The sequence below is a fragment of the Aphanomyces invadans genome (assembly GCF_000520115.1).
Source record: "Aphanomyces invadans strain NJM9701 unplaced genomic scaffold supercont1.13, whole genome shotgun sequence".
NCBI lineage: Eukaryota > Oomycota > Saprolegniomycetes > Saprolegniales > Verrucalvaceae > Aphanomyces > Aphanomyces invadans.
Window position 1 is genome coordinate 315,585 of NW_008580158.1, and position 15,389 is coordinate 330,973.

Consider the following 15,389-nt stretch of genomic DNA (forward strand, 5'->3'; position numbering starts at 1 on the left):
GCGCTTCGGCCCGTGCACGAACAAGAACACACCCCATGTACAACGCTCACATGTTGTGCACCTCAACGAAACGGCGGAAGGTGGACCAAACGCTTGAGGACGTCCATGCGACGGATGGCCAACTGCGATTGCCCCGTGGCACCCCTCCATGCCCTTGGATGGGCATTTGACGTGCGTTTTATCAAGTTTGGGAGATCGATGCTGAAAAATCCACGTGCGTCGCCCTGCGTCATCTCGCCCAATCGAAAGCGCAACTTGAAGTGGCAGCCACCTCCTGGCGCCGCCAAGCGCGATGGGTGCGCCAGGTGGCGGCCTCTCTGTGGCTGTCGTGCATGCTTGAGGATCGTGCGTTGTCCAAAAGAGGGCGCTGGGGCTCGCTCGAGGCCTACTGCAAGCGCCGCCCACAAACACATGGGGCGAGGTGTAGCGCCACGGCCTCTGTGGTGAGCATAGAGGATGTGTAGGAAGCCCAGCGTACGACATTACGCGCAGGAGGGCGATGGATATCCTGGTCAGAAGCAACGAGATGGAGGCGCGCCTGGGTGCACTGCGGCCGCAATCGATACAGTGGAGCGGGTCGTGTTCGTTCTGCTTGTGTCCCTAGCTCAGGGGGGGCATGTTCCTGCGTGCACAGCGACAGTGTGGACGGTGCGAGATGCGCTGAAGTGCTCACAGATACGCGCAAACTCTCGAGGTCGAGTGATAGATGTGAGCCGTAATCCCAGGTGAATCAGAGCAGCCTTGATGACGAAAGCCACGCGCTCGACGTGGCCGTCCACTTGCGACGCTCTGATACATGGACCCGACAGCTCAGGATATGTCAACTTGGGAACGTTCTGCTCCATGGATTAGTCATCTTGACGGAGAAGTCGCGTGGAATTCCTCCACACCCATGTCGGGCCAGCTGTGTATCCCTTCCGACGCATTGGACGGTCTTGGACGCGAGCGCGACCAAGTCTTCGACAGCGAGAGTTCAGGAAGTCGGTGGTGTTGGTCACCGCGCGACGGGCTATCGGCTGGCAAGGTGCATTCTGGTCAACCACGGAGCAGGCTTGCCAAGGCGATAGGGGTGGCGAACGGCGATCTTCGCCCTGGTGGCACGTCGCGAAAGGTCGTGTGATCTTCCGCGATGCAGCAGGTTTATTTAAAATTCAGGTTCCCATAGTAGACTCAAGTTTAAGGTTGTATTATTTTGAAACCGTTCAAAATCGATCTCGCGCGCACAGGAATCGGGGCAGATCCGTGTCCCGACTGCAGAACGCCATCATGGACGTCAAGCAAGCCGTCGGACTCTTCTTGAGGCAACTCCCAGACGAGATCGCACTCGAAGACCACGAAACAGTACGCCGTCGTGACACTCTTCTGCACATGCATGAACGAGGAGACCTCCCATAGGTGGACGACGCCCTCGTGAGGTTGCGAAAGTCACTGCAAAACATGAACTCGTCCAATCCCACGTTCTGGAAGCTCTCTCTCGTGACGCGTATGAAAGATCTCGTTCGCGACAACATGTCGTCCACCATCGAAGACGCCGTCGAACTAGCGATGCAGGAAGATCCAACGTGGATGCTCTTGCCTTCCAACGACGGCGACAGTCCGTTGGACGCATTTGTGGACGACATACTCGCCAAGAATCCCGTCGGATTTGTCAAAGTTCAACGACAGCTATCCGATAAAGTGTCTGCCGACGTTCGAAGCATCATGGAGTACATCCAGAAGCACGTGAAGTCTGGGGCAGATCTTCAGCAACTGTTCACGGATAGCGCAAACGACGTCATCAACGTCACCGCAGAGACAAAGCAGCAGTCCGGACAGCAACCCAAGCTGTGCTGCGACGCACAAGTCTTCAACTTAGACAACCTTGGCGACGACGAGTGGGGGTAAGTGCTTTGTGGCTCTGTATAGTACATGTGCATTTTCATCTGGACACATTCCACAGCGACGCCATCGCTCCGGGGGACGACAGGGCGGCAGCGTTCTCCCTGAGCCCGATCATCGATAAAATGAAGCAAGCATTCACCGCGGTGTCTCGCGCCGACGTACTCCGTGAACTGGAGCATGTGAGTCCTCATCTCCAAATGTCGTCATTTGTCGCTTCGAATGCTCTCCCCTTTCTACTCCAAGGTCTCACAGGGCTCTACGGCATAGACATCACCCGACTGCATTGTTCAGGCGGATGGCTTCTTTTTGTTCTGTATCGCGCTCGTTCCGATGTTTTTCCACAGCGACAGTTGCGACCGTGCCCTCGTGTTTTTCTGGAAGGTCGTCCATGTCGTCGACGACTGTTCCATTCAATGCTCGCTGTTTGTCGACTTGATCGCGACGTTGTTGGCACTGCCACAGGCTCACTTGTGTCTGCGTAAGCAGTCCCTGGAGCCGTCCCCACCACCCGCTCATCAACACCCACCTCATCACCATGCCGACAAACAGCAACGCCATCACCAGGTGCCTCTCTTGAACGTCTGCCGCCTCGTGTTTGCGTTCCTGCAGCTCTTGCCAGCTACGTGGATCTACGTCCCAAATGAACTGCGCACGAACGTCATGCTGTCCGCGTGTCAATTCCTGGCGTTTTCTGTCGACGACACGGCACCTGCCATCACAACTGGCCACGGTGGTGCTGCAGCAGCCGTCCCGTCAGAAGAAAGCTCCAAACCTTTGCCCCCATCGAGTTTGCTCGCCTACATGGACGCCTCGAGCCACTGGTTCACGTATGCAGAGTTTGCCCGCGCCATCCCATCGTCAACCACGAAATATTCTTTGCCTGTATAGGCAATGGCATTTGCGCAGTCCGTTGAAAGAACAGTGGCTGCGGGTTGTTGTACAGAGTGGACTGGTCACGCACGTAGTCGCACGGCTCGTATTTGCACACGAGACGATGGGCTTGTGGCGAAAAATCGAGTCCCAGATCCAGCCGCACAACCTGAGCCGACGTCGCAGTGCCAAATCTGTTGCGCACGGAGCCCCGAAACATCAGGAAGCATCCCCTCACATCTACGACGAGCTCCACCGTCGCATGCTGGTTCAGGTTTGGGTTCCACCGTCTTCGTATCTGACCTCGATCTGCGCAGACAACCCACATGCTCCTGACGCTTCTTCCATTTTCAACCGTTCGACAGAGCTTCCCTGTAGTGGTCACGAACCCGTTCATGGAGCCCCCTGCCAAGCAATCCAAAAGACCGAACTCGGTGGCCATGCCTCCACCATCCACCCACGAACAACCGACGAACTCGCAACTTGAGGCCGACGAAGCCACCAACAACTTGATCTATCAAGTAAAAGGCCCATCCAACAATTCACCAACTCTGTCTCAACCAGACGCTGTGAACAAGTTGTCCGTGCCACATGACGTCGTTTGCTTACATGTCATCTTGGTGGGAACCTTTCCTCCAACCGTCACGGACTTGGAGCTAACTGGCCGACGCATAGATGTCTGTCGTTGAAGGATGGACAGCTGACGTGTGGACCAATGCGCCAGCCATCCCAACGTCGTGTGCTTCGCTCGTCGCATCCCTCGTCAAGTCGATGCACAACTACGATATCTACCTCGTGCTATTCGACGTAATGTTTTCTTGACGAGGTGTCGTTCTGTCATGACGTACCTGGAGCCAACTCTAGGTCCTCACGGCGGTCTTGTCCGAAACTGGCGAGTCGGCTCCGCTCCTACCTCGAGACTTCGGCGAGTTTCGATTTCCCTACGAGGTGGCTAACAACATCTCTGCGTTTCTCGTTGAGCCTGCAAAGTCCCTACTCGTCCAATTCGTGGCACACTTGATCCCTCGAATGCCGTGCCAGGCCAACGACACCAACGTCGCAAAAGATGCACGCATCTTGAGCAACATCAAGGAGATTATCCTTCCCTTGCTAATCGACGCCGTCACGGCCCTGCCGCCGTCCAAAGCATCGTGCGAGCGCATGGCGACTTTAGTCTGCGCGCCGTGGTGTTCAACTCAAATTGTCCACGCCGTTGCACGCTGCAGCGCCCACTCCTCATGGTGGATAGTTCATTTTCACAAATTCGCACCGTTCCAGCCAGCGTTGCGAGCGCAGATTGCACAGGTCAATGGCAACGCTTCCCGCGCGACTGTTGTGTCCAATCTATGCGCAACTGCCGTGGGTCTGCTCTATTATCACGACCTCTTGTTCGACGTCTTGCCACTCGAGAGCCTGTGGGAACCTCTGCCGTCCCATCGGTCTCTGTTTGGAATCTGCCAATTGGCCAACGTTCCAGCCGTCGCGACAGCGTGGCTAGAGTCTTGTCGTCGACAATCGGTTTGGCGAAATGCCATCAACGTCATTCGAGAGGACGTTCACGGGTTGGATGCAGTCTACGGCTCGCTTGTCGAATGCCCCTTCCATCTGCGGGTCCCTGTACACGAGTGGTGGCATTTCCGAAGGCTCTGTTCCACGCCGTATGCAGCCACTGCAACTTTTTCTATCGGTGACATCACGACATGTCCATCGGATGAAGAGGGCAATGTCGACAGTAATGCATCGCTCGACGGCATTCTGCAGTACTTGACGTCCGTGTATTGCTTCGACACCAGCGCAACGTCGTTCCGAGGATGCCAAGTCGTTTCAAACAAGTACCTTGGCGTCCTAAACTGCACGTGCGATTGTGTGGCCGACTCTGCGAACGCGGTGTGCATCTTGGACCCGTCCAGTTGGATGATACACAGTGTGCGGCAGTTCGTAGCAAATGTTGGCGGCGCCTTGGAATGCAAGCGAGTGACGTCCATGGACTCGCTACCGTCTGGTCAAGTGCGTCGACCTCCGACGTCATTGTCTCCATCTGCAACCTCTTCCCTCCATCAATGCATGCAGCAAGTGCTCGGCTCGATTGATGCTACCACGTCGTACTTGGACTTTGTCGACCATGTGAATGACTCGTTCTGGCGCTTCCTCGCGTGCTTTGACAGCGAGTGCATGTCGACGTCCACACCGGAATATACGAAGTGGTTTGGAGACATTCTGTGGGCCATTGTGTGCACCGGGAAAAGTCGATGGAGGCAGGACAGGTCCTCTTGTCCACCTACCAAGACGTCAGCGGGCCAAACCAATGCCTCTACGCTGCACTGGGCCAACTCGTGGACGAAAGCGTTCAGTCAATCCAGTGAAAATTTGGAAAACGCGGTTGGATGCAGCACGCTGCTTCGAAAAGTCTTCCAAGCGTTCGGGGACAACGCTGCCGACCCATTTGTCTGGACTTGCGTCACCATGCTGTCCGAGCGCAAGCTCGACACAGAAGTCTTGGCATTTTTCACGGCGTTGCATAGCAGTGCAAACTCCATGTATGTGTGGCCTCTGCAACTACGAGCGACCACAACCATCAACACGCCGATGGTTCGCGTCGCGGCGGCGGTCGAAATGATTCTCCATCTCGATTTTCCACACGTACGTACGCTCTTCAACTTCTGTGTCATGGTGCCTTCGACTGGCGTGGCCTCCTGCGTAGATTGCGCTGGCATTGCGTCGTTTGGAGTGCCCTGTCCTAAGCCTCGTCCTGCGGTGGCAGCACGCGTGCTTTTGGAACGTCCTCAACTGGGGAGAAATCATGGGGTTTGTCACACTGGCATGTCTTCATGGCGTCGAAGCCGTCGTGTTCCTCCATTTGATCGTGCTCCATCATGTCAGCACGTACCAGCTGAACGCGATCACAACTGGCGACGAACTGCTTCGGCTTCAAATTCAGCCGAGGTTGACCTGGAGCACCTACGAATCGCTCTTCAACCGACTGCGGGAGGCACACTACGAGCTCGTGGCCGACCTCCTGAACGAACAACCGCAATGATTCACCATGGCGGCATCTTGCTGTCTCGCCGTCCATCGAAGCAACGACCAAGTGGATCTTTCGATCCGAGACCGGTCCAAAGAGCTTTTTATACATCGAGGTCTGGTGTACAGCGAATGTCAAACCGAGTCAGTTCTTGGTAGTGTTAAAGTGTATTACGCGCGGAACAAGATCTCATCGCAGGGGTCAGGATATTCTCCGAGTGTTGTCGGAACTTAATGCAGCACAGCCAACTTCTTCTTGATCTTGCCGATCGCCTTGGCAGGGTTCAGATGCTTGGGGCACGTCTTGGTGCAGTTCATGATGGTGTGGCACCGGTACAGCTTGTACGCGTCGTTGAGGCTTTCCAAACGCTCGAGCGTCTTGGTGTCGCGCGAGTCTTCGATCCAACGGAACGCTTGCATGAGCACGGCAGGGCCAAGGTACTTGTCAGGGTTCCACCAGTAACTCGGGCACGACGTGCTGCAGCACGCGCACAAGATGCATTCGTACATGCCGTCAAGCTTCTTGCGGTCCTCCTTCGACTGCAGGTATTCGGCGTTGTCCGACTTGACCACGTCGGATTGCAACCACGGCTTGATGGACTTGTATTGCGCGTAAAAGTTGTTCATGTCGGGGACCAAATCGCGGATGACATACATGTGCGGCAATGGGTAGATCTTGGTCGTGTCCTTCTTCTTGTCGATGGGACTCAAGCACGCCAACGTGTTACCACCGTCAATGTTCATCGCACACGACCCGCAGATACCTTCACGGCACGAGCTACAGCATTTGATGTCAGCTTACGGGCATCGAAGAATGGCAATGACAACCGGCGGAAGGTCAAGGTGGGGTCTTGCTCGTTCTTAATTTTGATTAACGCATCCAGCACCATGGGGCCGCATTCGTTCAAGTCCACGGGGTACGTGCACAAGTACGGCTTGTCCTTGGACTCCGGGTCCCAGCGGTAAATCTTGAAGTACTTGACGTTCTGCAGATCATGGTGTGAGAACGCAATAATCACTCGATCAGGCACAGTTGTATCTTTTGCACACGTCGTAGCACTACCTTGGTCGTCGATGCCTGAAGCTTCAAGTCTGACGGAGCCGTCGACAAGGCACGGAGGCCAGAAGGAGCGGCGGCGCGGACGGCACGGGCGGCAGTGCGTTGGAGCATTTTAGCTGACTGCCACAAATTCACACCCAATCCCTGACGATGTGGCAGGAAGTTATCCGGATAACCTCCCGTCAAAACCCACATTAACCCCTCTTAAGTACGATATTTGATCTTAATAAGTACGTTCTCGACTTCGGAGCATTCGGCTATTCACTCCAGCCGAGAATGCAACTGGACCAATCACTGGATTTCCAGCAATTTCATGGCCACATCATGGGTAGCTCCTCGGGGCTTGCCGTTCAGATCTTCTGTTGATGCCGTGCACCATCATAGCGTGAACAGGCTATAGCTTGTCCTTGATGTGTTGAAAGTGTGAGATAGTGCTCACTTTGCCTGACATTAGCCTTTGCACATGGTTGCGTTTGATTTGTCGAAATAGAGTGAAAGTAGCCCTTTCATTGGTGATTAATTCATCGAAATAGAAGAACGTAGCCATTTCATTGGCCAATTTCAAGTATATAGAATTTCGTATCTCAATTTACTGAAAATCGAATATATGTTGTAACTATTTAGATAAGAGTATCAAGGTCATATCCAAGTCATGCTGATGAGGAGACCTTTGTAGCACATGGCAAAAACGACGAAGTGGATCACATACTCTCGCAGCCATTTGCGGATGAAGCGCTTTAACGAGATCATGCCCCGACGGCGCCAGTGAAGCAGAGTCGAGCGTGACGGTAAGCGACCATCCACAGTGCATCGAATTGGAAACCCATCGACTGATGCACCAGATTCAGCTGCTCTTCGCTTAAGCATGACGACCATTTCACCGCGGGAAAGGCGAGCGTTTCGGGGGACAAGTTTGGTGGCGACGTGGTCAATCTCAAACGTGTCTTGAACCGAAGGCAGAGATCGTCGACACAGTGGGCAGGTAGAATCTCGCTTCATCCATTCACGAATGCATTGGAGATGGAAACCATGGCCGCAAGGAAGATGATGGGCCGCGTTGCACTTCCCGCGATTGTCGGTGACAGAGTCCCAGCAAATCGAACATGATGTTGTCTGGATTTGAAGGCAGTTGTCATGGATAGTGAGCGACTGCTCCAGCACAAACGATGGTAGCACTCGTCGCATGGCAGGGCGAATCGTTGCTGCTTCAAGTTGATGAAATAGCTCGGGGTTGTGGAAGAGCTTGGAGATTGACGTCAGATTCGTGGTGTAGGACAAGTCAAATCGAATGTGCGGAATCTCTCCCTCCAGGTGAAACTCCGGGTCTTTCAGCCGCACGTACTTGCTAGCCACATAGCTAGCATCCGGCCATGCCAGTGCCGTCGCCACCATGCGGCTACCGAGATCCAACAGCACGTCCAACAGCACAGCTTCCAACGTGGTAAAGTTGCAAAAAAAGTACGCCACCGCCGCCACCACACCATGGAGCACTCGCATGGCAGGCGCTCCCAACGCCAGCCTTCGGACACTCGCGTAGATCTGCATGGACGTATCTTGAGATCTGCGCCTGTTGCAACCGTCGTGGTTAACCCGACTAACGGCACCATCAGTCAAGTGCGAATCTTGAAGGGTCATTTCGCTCGAAAGGTCGTACTTTATCGAGGTGTTCTTAAAGTCAGGAGGTACCGTAGAATGTGATGTCAAGGGAGATATTAGTGTGACAATGTCCACGGAATGCACGCCCCAAGCCCAGCGTAACATGATGTGCACAGAGCTCATTGATAAGCGCCAAAAGGACGTTCCAGAGATTGGAGCTCGTAGGAAAGGCCAAAGCTTTGTACCTGAAGTAGTTCCATTGTTACCATGAGCGAATGCCCTTGCCCATGGGTGTTGGGACTATATTTTCAAATCCGCGCTCATCATTCAAATAGTGTAATTCGTCGCCACGATAGATGTGACCAGGGGCACTAAATAGAGGATACCAACACAACTCACATGGTGTGACGTGGCTGCACTCGCGAGCAGCTAGCCCCAATGCGTGGGAAACGACGCGTTGGCGTCGAATGGATCGCCATGAAGCTCGTGGGTCGACTTGGACGTAAGCCCAGGGGAGGCTGGGACATGAAAGTCCAAATCCAACAGATTCACAGAATGCACGGGTTGATGGAAGCGGCCGATGGTGTGGTGCAGGGTTGCAAAGGGCGGGATAGCCGACGTTCGCTTTGACAACGTCCATATGTCCAAGCGAGGGAAGACAACCGTGGACAGCCACAGCTCTTGGCTTCGCGTCGCCCGCATCGTGAACCACCGGTGCGGAGAGGCCATAAAATCCAGCAGCAACGCCGCCTTGTCCACAATGCCTAGACCGCCCAGTCAAGTTGAGTCCATCTTGAGCCTAGACGGCTTTTACATTTCGCGGGATGCTGTTGAAGGAATTGACAGTGATCCCGTTGGCACTCCTTGAACCGCATGTACTCCATGGCGATTTCGCACCCGTAAATCGCGAGGAAGACGAGCACTTGCAGCACCTAGTGGCGAACCGGTGACGCCCTCATTCTAGTACTGTTGAAAAAGGAAACGAAAAGCAACTCACACAAGATAACGTGGAAAAGTTCGCGTCGCCAAGCCGCTCCCACAGAATGTCCACCATCAGCGCACACTGGTCCCTAGCAGTCGACGATTGGGACATGTTCATGGCGCATTACGTACATGTGGTAGCTCGCGTCTGCCAAGGGTCGCAGCTCCTTGGTCGTGAAGTCTCGCTCGTTCGTGCCAGCAGTCGTACTGCAAAACCCGTTCAAGATCTGCACAATGCTCGGGTACTCTTGGATGTACGTGGCACTAGACAGAGCGCCTCATGGAACACCGGACGCTGTCGCAACTCGCCTACCGTTTTTGCAGCGCGCGTTTGAGTGCTGCGTACGTTTGATCGGCGCCGCGACTACACACGGCCAGCGGTCCGTGGAAGTGGGTGGCCTTGGTCGATAGGGCATGCGTAAAGTACAGCCCGAGTACTTCGCGCGAGCACAGCCCGGTGAAGAACCGCACCTGGGGTGCATCCATTCAGACAATGGGTACATGGAGGTGTCGCCGAGACGGACCATCGACGGGGGGTACTGTCCAGCAATGGCGCGCTGGAATCGCTCGGTCGCTTCCTGGGTCGTGCCAACCCGGGTCCAGTCGATTTGTCCAAACACGTGAAGGAACAACGCGTTCACACACGCTTCAATCCCATCTACGAGAGGTTGCAGAGACGTTCCTTTGTGCATTCAGTGCGCTTGGTCGAAGCAAAGAGTACCTGGTGTGTTCATAAAGCAATGCTGCAAGTCATGACGAAATGCGTCGACAAGGTTGCTGTGGGGCGCATTGCCAGTCGCAGCATGGCCTGCCGAGGGCGTCCACAAGTTCAAAACAGATCCAAACAACAGCGAGGGGACGGCCGTTCGTGCGGCATACGTACGAGCAGACGACGCGAGTTTCGCAAACGGGACGGCAGCGTTGGACTCAGGCGGGATGAACGGGCATTCGTCGCAGCAGAGCGTGGGAAACCCTGCGTACAGGTTGTGGAGCTCGATGCGCTCTTCGTGAAGGTTGAATACTATCGCGTTCGTGAGCGCCGCTCTGCTGTAGGCGTCCGTGGTCAAGCCCAGCAAGTAAGGAATCGGTGCCTGGGCGTAGCTCAGCAAGTCAAGTGGCAGGACGGGAATGAGGAGATGCTACAAAACAAACCCAATCTTCGTGTCAGAGATATGATGTGCGCAGCAATGTGCCGAGGTTGTTGCATGAAAAGGTTGCAAACCCGCCAAGTCGTTCACGCAAACAACATACCTTCCACGTGAACGGCACGAGCAGGCGAAGCAGGAGCTGGCACGTCCCGCGAAGGACGTCGCGCTCGTCGTGCACCAGTAGCACCTTTTGCTCGTGCAAGAGCGCGCTGAGGAGAACGAGCAGGACGGTGGGTGACTGCAACTTGTTGGTGAACGATCGGTTGTTGAGCTGCATCAGCATACGTCAAGGATGAATCATATATGGCTAACATTCGAGACGTACGATGTGAGGGTCCATCGTGCGTAAGCCAAATGTACCAGGTGGGTGCAGCGGAAACGTGTACAAGGCTGGATTTGTGCTGTGGTCCAACGCGAGGCGAAACGTAAAGTCGGCGTCGGCGGCTTTTCGAACAGCATTGAGTAACGTGACTGCCGAGCGGCGCGATGGATCGTGTAACAAGCGGGCGTGGAAGAGACGCAGAACCCACGTGAACCACACGTACATTGGCCTAATGTCAGAGCCGTCTGAGATCCATCCCATCCAATGGTGACTGCGTTACTTTGGGCCAAGTATGCACACGACTTGGGTTGACATGTCTTCGGTCACGACGAAGATCTGTTTGACGTAGCCGTATTGCTGCCGTGCACGACCGTCTGAAATGGTAAACGTGAACTCCATACCCCTGGCATGACCGTTGAACTGCAAGTCGCTATCAAAACAGTGTCAGCCTACCTCTTCTGGAATTTCCCCGCCGCGGGGGCGCAGATTGCTGCCAGGCCAACGGGAATCGTCGACTTGTTGTTCACATGGGCACAAGCCGCGTCCGTGAGGTAGCGCCATGCAATTTGAGGAGTCTGTGTCTGCTTCTCGAACTCGACGATGATCACATCCTCAAACAACGTCATCGCAGCCAGCGGTGGCGGCCCCTGTAGCCGTCGTCGGGCGATCCAAATCTTCACGAAGTGTAACGGTCGTTTTATCCGGAATATCGACGGATCCGATTACACAAACGGGGTTTCGGGGTTGTCGGCCAACATCGCTCAATCAAAGGAAATCCAATCGACTGCGTGCCCGCCATCGCGCCACCGCGGTGCAACATCATCCTTTGAGCTACCCCATTTGCCATGCCGCTTGACATTGAGGTGCTGACAAAGTCTAATCCAAGGTTAGTGTTCCGTCTTGAATTGTGATCAACCAGCGCTGTCATTTGAGTAGAGCGCGGTGTCGCTGGCGTTTCGTCGAAAGGCAGCCTACGACTTCCCTTCGGCGCTGGCACACTGCCGACACTTGTTAACTTGCACGCGCTGCTTTCCGTCACAACCACGAGCTTGGGCACCTCGAGAGCTACATGTGGGCTGGCAGCCACACAACACCCGTTCGCACAGTAGGCGTCCTTCACACTTACCGCTGCTTCAACGCAGCCTAGAGCGACATGGACACCACTGGCTTTGGCTTGCCCACCAAGCTTGCAGTCGCTTGGATGGATTGTGGCAAAGTGTAGCAACTCTCTTGCCGGGGACAGTCGACAAGGAGAATGTTGGTCATGTCGCTATCCGGATGCTGAATTTCTTGTCAGGCAGTGCGAGAGCGATCGCACCGTGTGCACGAAGTGGCGACGATGAGCTTGGAGGAAGCACTCTTCGGCCGCCTGTGGACGGTCGATTCGTCGGAAGCGCTCGTTGTAGTTCTTCGAGACATACAATCCAATCTGGACGCTATCGTGACAAAGAACGGAGACACATCCGGTGGCCGCGTCCTGACTACGCTCGATGCGCACGAACACCAACACCCAGGTTTGTGGACGAATTCCGCGATTGACCTCAAGCGAGCACTTCACGACCGTATTCTCGAAGCAACAGCACCCCCGAGGAATCCGATTTTGACCAAAGGCACAAGCGATTCGAGCTATGCGACGAATGCACTGCTGCGGTTGACATCGCTTGGCCGTTCGACGTCGTCGGTAGGTGGTGCCGCCGCCGCCACAACTCCCCGCAGCGGGGTGCGCAATACGTACCGTCCTTCCTTGGACAACATTGACCAGCAAGGGTCGACAACGGATACGCTCCTGCGTTCGATCGGGTCTTTTTTGGGATACACCGAGACGTGCTACTGCCAAATCTGCCTCGAATACGTCGACGTCGCGTCCACGATCATGCTGAATGCCTGCGGCCACCGTTTCTGCATCGAGTGCATGGAGGGTTACGTGGCATCCAAGATCACCGACGGCCTCGTGTATCCCACGTGCTTCTTCACATCGCCACCGTCCGACGACGGCAGCGACTCCGCCATTCCCACGACCTGCCACGCCGCTATTCACCCCACAGACCTCCGCGCAGTCATCTCGTCCGACGAAGTGTGGTCCAAGTACGAAAAATTCAAATTCAACAAAGAGCACGCGAACGCGCGCGAGTGTCCATTTTGCCACCACGTCCAAGTCAGCGCTACCGCGGCGGTCGACCCGGCCATCACGTGCGACGAATGCCATGAAGTGTACTGCTTTAGCCACAGCAGTGCACACCCTGGGACATCCTGCGTCGAGTACGAGAAATCGCGGCGCGCCGAAGAAAAGCTGAACCAGGCCAAGATCAGCCAAATCGCAAAGCTGTGTCCAGGGTGTAAGTCGCCCGTCGAGAAGAGCGGTGCGTGCGATGGCGTGGAGTTTTCGATGTGACGGGGGCATAGGTGGGTGCAACCAAATGAAGTGCATCACGTGCGGCATCCACTTTTGCTGGCTCTGCGGGAAACAGGTCGACGACGGCGTCTTTCCCGAGCATTTCCAGGTGCCATGGCCACCTCGACACGAGAAATCCCCGTTGAAATGGACTCATGCGAATGTAGTGGTGGAACCTCGCGGGATGCGCCGGTGCTCAAATGTCCGAGTCGACCGCGGGCCAGCCGTCCATGCTCAACAAGATATCGTGGTTTCTGTTTCGCCTGGTGCTATGCATCGTGTTTGGTCCGCCGGCGTTTTTGATGGCGATTGCATTCTCGATCATCGGGTGCTGCTGTATCCCGTGCTGCATGACGAGCCGCGAGACCGGCCAGTCCACTTTCCTCGGGTGCTTTTGCATCTCGGGGTGGGTGCTCATGGTTCCCGCAGCGTTGGTGCTGGCCCTCCCCTTTCTTCCGTTCGGGCTTGTGGCGTTCTACTTTTGGCCGGATCAAGTGCGTGCGTTGTGGCAAGATGAAGACCAAGTCCCGGCCATTCCACCCGACGACCACCCATCAACCATGTACGCAGACGACACGGCGCCGCCGCCATCGGCCAGTCCCGTCGCCGACGAAGATGACTTGCCCGGGCCTTATCACCACATTTAGTCGTCGACAGGACGTAGGCTCGGGCTCGTTCAACACGAATAACGTAAGAGAGCCGCATGCTCAGCGTTCCTCTGACGGCAATCCTAGCAAGAGGTTCCCGCGAGGGCGATCGACAACGGTTGCGGCAACTCTTGTCGGAATGGACAGTCATGTTGTAGCCTTCAAATCATGGGTTGCACCGCGCTACTACTCAGTGCGGCCGTCATGGCGGAGAAGTTAGGTCTGTCCAACGAATCCAGCATGTTACGAATCATGGTTTGCACTGCGGCAAACTACCAAGTCAGGTGTTCAACGTCGTCAAGAAGGCGTCGATCTCGGCGTTGATGGCATCCTTGGCGTACAGCCCATCACGGGCCCACTGGGGAAACCTCGCCTTCCCGTGGGCAGCACCGAGCAACGCCCCCAGGGCCGCCCCCCTCGCGACGTTTTCGCCCCCGGCGTTGGCATTGGCCAGGACCGCGGCCTCGGGGCTGTCAGCGTACTTGTAGGCAAAGTGCAGCAGCGCGGGAAACGATGATTCCATGTAGCATGCCACCATTGGGTCCTTCCGACGGATCGACGACGCCATGTCGCCCGCCGTGTGCTGTGAAATGGCCGTGCGGAGGTCTTGTCCATGCAGAACGGCGACTAAGATGTCCGAGTACGTTTCCGCGTATTTGGACATGGATGGCGCGCGGCGAGTCGTGGCGATAATCTCTCGGACGTGGCGATATCGTTCGTCGACCGACGCAGTAGCATACTTCAACGTGATGGGAATGGTTAGTGTGAGGAGGTCGATCGCGTCGACGTTGTGGCCGTCGTTGTCGGGGCAGTCCGCTGGGGGCGTCCCAGCCGCCCAATTCGCAAAGAACATGCGATGGCATGTTGAAGCATACGTGTCGTTGTGGCTCCCGGGGGTTGTCATGAACTCGATGTAGGCTTGCTGGAATTCTGCCGCGGGCGACGATGCTTTCGTCGTCGACAGCGTTCGCACGAGCAATCTCGCCAATTGCGCCTCCAGCGTGTTTTCACCTATACGAAAGGTGACGTCGACCTTCGCAGTAGTGAGGAACGTACCTGCTTGCAGCCCCAAGTGGTAGTGGAAGTTGCCTCCTCGAACCCAGTACTTCTTCTTGCCGTGCAGGATTACCGACCCAACAACATCGCCCTTGTCGCTACCCCGACCGCCTCCTCCCGTGTTTGACAAGTTCATGATGCTCCCAACAAACGTGTCCTTGGGCTTGGTGTAGCCGGTGATGCGACCGTAGTCTGCCTGGAGTTGGTCGAGGTTGTACTGCACGACAGACACCCCACGTCACGCTGGCGCATATCGTTCACGAAGACGTACCATCCAATGCACTGGCATGGCGACGGCATCGGCCACGAACAGCCCGAAGAGGGCGCCTTCCATGCGACTCGACACTTGCATGTTTGCGATTGAGCCATTCTCTCATGGCCCAGCAGATCGTCGGCAACATTCTTCAACGCATTC

The 15,389-nt window shown here is 55.5% G+C and overlaps 7 protein-coding genes across 11 annotated transcripts; 3 read left to right on the top strand and 4 right to left on the bottom strand.

The window, feature by feature from the left end:
- The first annotated feature begins 659 nt into the window (after positions 1–659).
- H310_07074 (hypothetical protein) lies at positions 660–1,128 on the top strand. The gene has a single exon (XM_008872362.1). It carries the CDS (start codon positions 797–799, stop codon positions 1,118–1,120), a length of 324 nt encoding a protein of 107 aa, XP_008870584.1. The 5' UTR covers positions 660–796; the 3' UTR covers positions 1,121–1,128.
- A 138-nt stretch (positions 1,129–1,266) lies between these two features.
- On the top strand, positions 1,267–5,788 carry H310_07075 (hypothetical protein; the record flags this gene model as incomplete). The annotated part of the gene is made up of 9 exons (XM_008872363.1): positions 1,267–1,341; positions 1,396–1,880; positions 1,940–2,060; positions 2,149–2,717; positions 2,770–3,025; positions 3,069–3,371; positions 3,427–3,558; positions 3,616–5,391; positions 5,453–5,788. 9 exons carry the CDS (start codon positions 1,267–1,269, stop codon positions 5,786–5,788), a joined length of 4,053 nt encoding a protein of 1,350 aa, XP_008870585.1.
- Positions 5,378–6,966, bottom strand: H310_07076 (succinate dehydrogenase [ubiquinone] iron-sulfur subunit, mitochondrial). Its single transcript, XM_008872364.1, has 3 exons — positions 6,836–6,966; positions 6,601–6,758; positions 5,378–6,550 (listed from the first exon to the last, which is right to left on the bottom strand). Exons 1-3 carry the CDS (start codon positions 6,941–6,943, stop codon positions 6,004–6,006), a joined length of 813 nt encoding a protein of 270 aa, XP_008870586.1. The 5' UTR covers positions 6,944–6,966; the 3' UTR covers positions 5,378–6,003.
- A 505-nt stretch (positions 6,967–7,471) lies between these two features.
- H310_07077 (hypothetical protein) lies at positions 7,472–8,414 on the bottom strand (the record flags this gene model as incomplete). Its single annotated transcript, XM_008872365.1, has 1 exon — positions 7,472–8,414. Exon 1 carries the CDS (start codon positions 8,375–8,377, stop codon positions 7,472–7,474), a length of 906 nt encoding a protein of 301 aa, XP_008870587.1. The 5' UTR covers positions 8,378–8,414.
- Positions 8,415–8,668: 254 nt separating this feature from the next.
- On the bottom strand, positions 8,669–12,101 carry H310_07078 (hypothetical protein). 4 transcript variants are annotated; one of them, XM_008872367.1, is made up of 12 exons: positions 11,333–12,101; positions 11,160–11,282; positions 10,883–11,108; positions 10,661–10,828; positions 10,293–10,548; positions 10,131–10,217; positions 9,934–10,067; positions 9,723–9,880; positions 9,542–9,673; positions 9,426–9,498; positions 9,243–9,360; positions 8,669–9,192 (listed from the first exon to the last, which is right to left on the bottom strand). In XM_008872367.1, the coding sequence occupies exons 1-12, from the start codon at positions 11,503–11,505 to the stop codon at positions 8,858–8,860; spliced, it is 1,983 nt and encodes a 660-aa protein (XP_008870589.1). In that variant the 5' UTR covers positions 11,506–12,101; the 3' UTR covers positions 8,669–8,857. The 4 variants fall into 4 exon arrangements, with proteins under 4 accessions (XP_008870589.1, XP_008870588.1, XP_008870591.1 ...); XM_008872366.1 differs by having other exon boundaries at positions 10,131–10,548; XM_008872369.1 differs by lacking the exons at positions 10,883–11,108; positions 11,160–11,282; positions 11,333–12,101 and having other exon boundaries at positions 10,661–10,865.
- A 78-nt stretch (positions 12,102–12,179) lies between these two features.
- H310_07079 lies at positions 12,180–14,470 on the top strand. 2 transcript variants are annotated; one of them, XM_008872371.1, is made up of 4 exons: positions 12,180–13,239; positions 13,283–13,380; positions 13,439–13,961; positions 14,006–14,470. In XM_008872371.1, exons 1-3 carry the CDS (start codon positions 12,219–12,221, stop codon positions 13,916–13,918), a joined length of 1,599 nt encoding a protein of 532 aa, XP_008870593.1. In that variant the 5' UTR covers positions 12,180–12,218; the 3' UTR covers positions 13,919–13,961; positions 14,006–14,470. The 2 variants fall into 2 exon arrangements, with proteins under 2 accessions (XP_008870593.1, XP_008870592.1); XM_008872370.1 differs by having other exon boundaries at positions 13,439–14,470.
- Positions 14,052–15,368, bottom strand: H310_07080 (hypothetical protein). The gene is made up of 3 exons (XM_008872372.1): positions 15,246–15,368; positions 14,975–15,191; positions 14,052–14,929 (listed from the first exon to the last, which is right to left on the bottom strand). Exons 1-3 carry the CDS (start codon positions 15,324–15,326, stop codon positions 14,199–14,201), a joined length of 1,029 nt encoding a protein of 342 aa, XP_008870594.1. The 5' UTR covers positions 15,327–15,368; the 3' UTR covers positions 14,052–14,198.
- Between the last annotated feature and the right edge of the window lie 21 nt (positions 15,369–15,389).

Coding starts and splice junctions, on each gene's coding strand:
- H310_07074 (XM_008872362.1), top strand. CDS start 797: ATGGACCCGACAGCTCAGGATATGTCAACTTGGGAACGTTCTGCTCCA.
- H310_07076 (XM_008872364.1), bottom strand. CDS start 6,943: ATGCTCCAACGCACTGCCGCCCGTGCCGTCCGCGCCGCCGCTCCTTCT. Junction 6,759..6,835: donor TTCAGGCATCGACGACCAAG/GTAGTGCTACGA, acceptor CATGATCTGCAG/AACGTCAAGTACTTCAAGAT. Junction 6,551..6,600: donor CCCACCTTGACCTTCCGCCG/GTTGTCATTGCC, acceptor CAAATGCTGTAG/CTCGTGCCGTGAAGGTATCT.
- H310_07078 (XM_008872366.1), bottom strand. CDS start 11,505: ATGACGTTGTTTGAGGATGTGATCATCGTCGAGTTCGAGAAGCAGACA. Junction 10,549..10,660: donor TCGTGCCGTTCACGTGGAAG/GTATGTTGTTTG, acceptor TTTGTTTTGTAG/CATCTCCTCATTCCCGTCCT. Junction 9,193..9,242: donor TCAACAGCATCCCGCGAAAT/GTAAAAGCCGTC, acceptor TGGGCGGTCTAG/GCATTGTGGACAAGGCGGCG.
- H310_07079 (XM_008872370.1), top strand. CDS start 12,219: ATGAGCTTGGAGGAAGCACTCTTCGGCCGCCTGTGGACGGTCGATTCG. Junction 13,240..13,282: donor GTCGCCCGTCGAGAAGAGCG/GTGCGTGCGATG, acceptor ACGGGGGCATAG/GTGGGTGCAACCAAATGAAG. Junction 13,381..13,438: donor TCTTTCCCGAGCATTTCCAG/GTGCCATGGCCA, acceptor ATGCGAATGTAG/TGGTGGAACCTCGCGGGATG.
- H310_07080 (XM_008872372.1), bottom strand. CDS start 15,326: ATGCAAGTGTCGAGTCGCATGGAAGGCGCCCTCTTCGGGCTGTTCGTG. Junction 15,192..15,245: donor CCATGCCAGTGCATTGGATG/GTACGTCTTCGT, acceptor TCTGTCGTGCAG/TACAACCTCGACCAACTCCA. Junction 14,930..14,974: donor CCACTTGGGGCTGCAAGCAG/GTACGTTCCTCA, acceptor CCTTTCGTATAG/GTGAAAACACGCTGGAGGCG.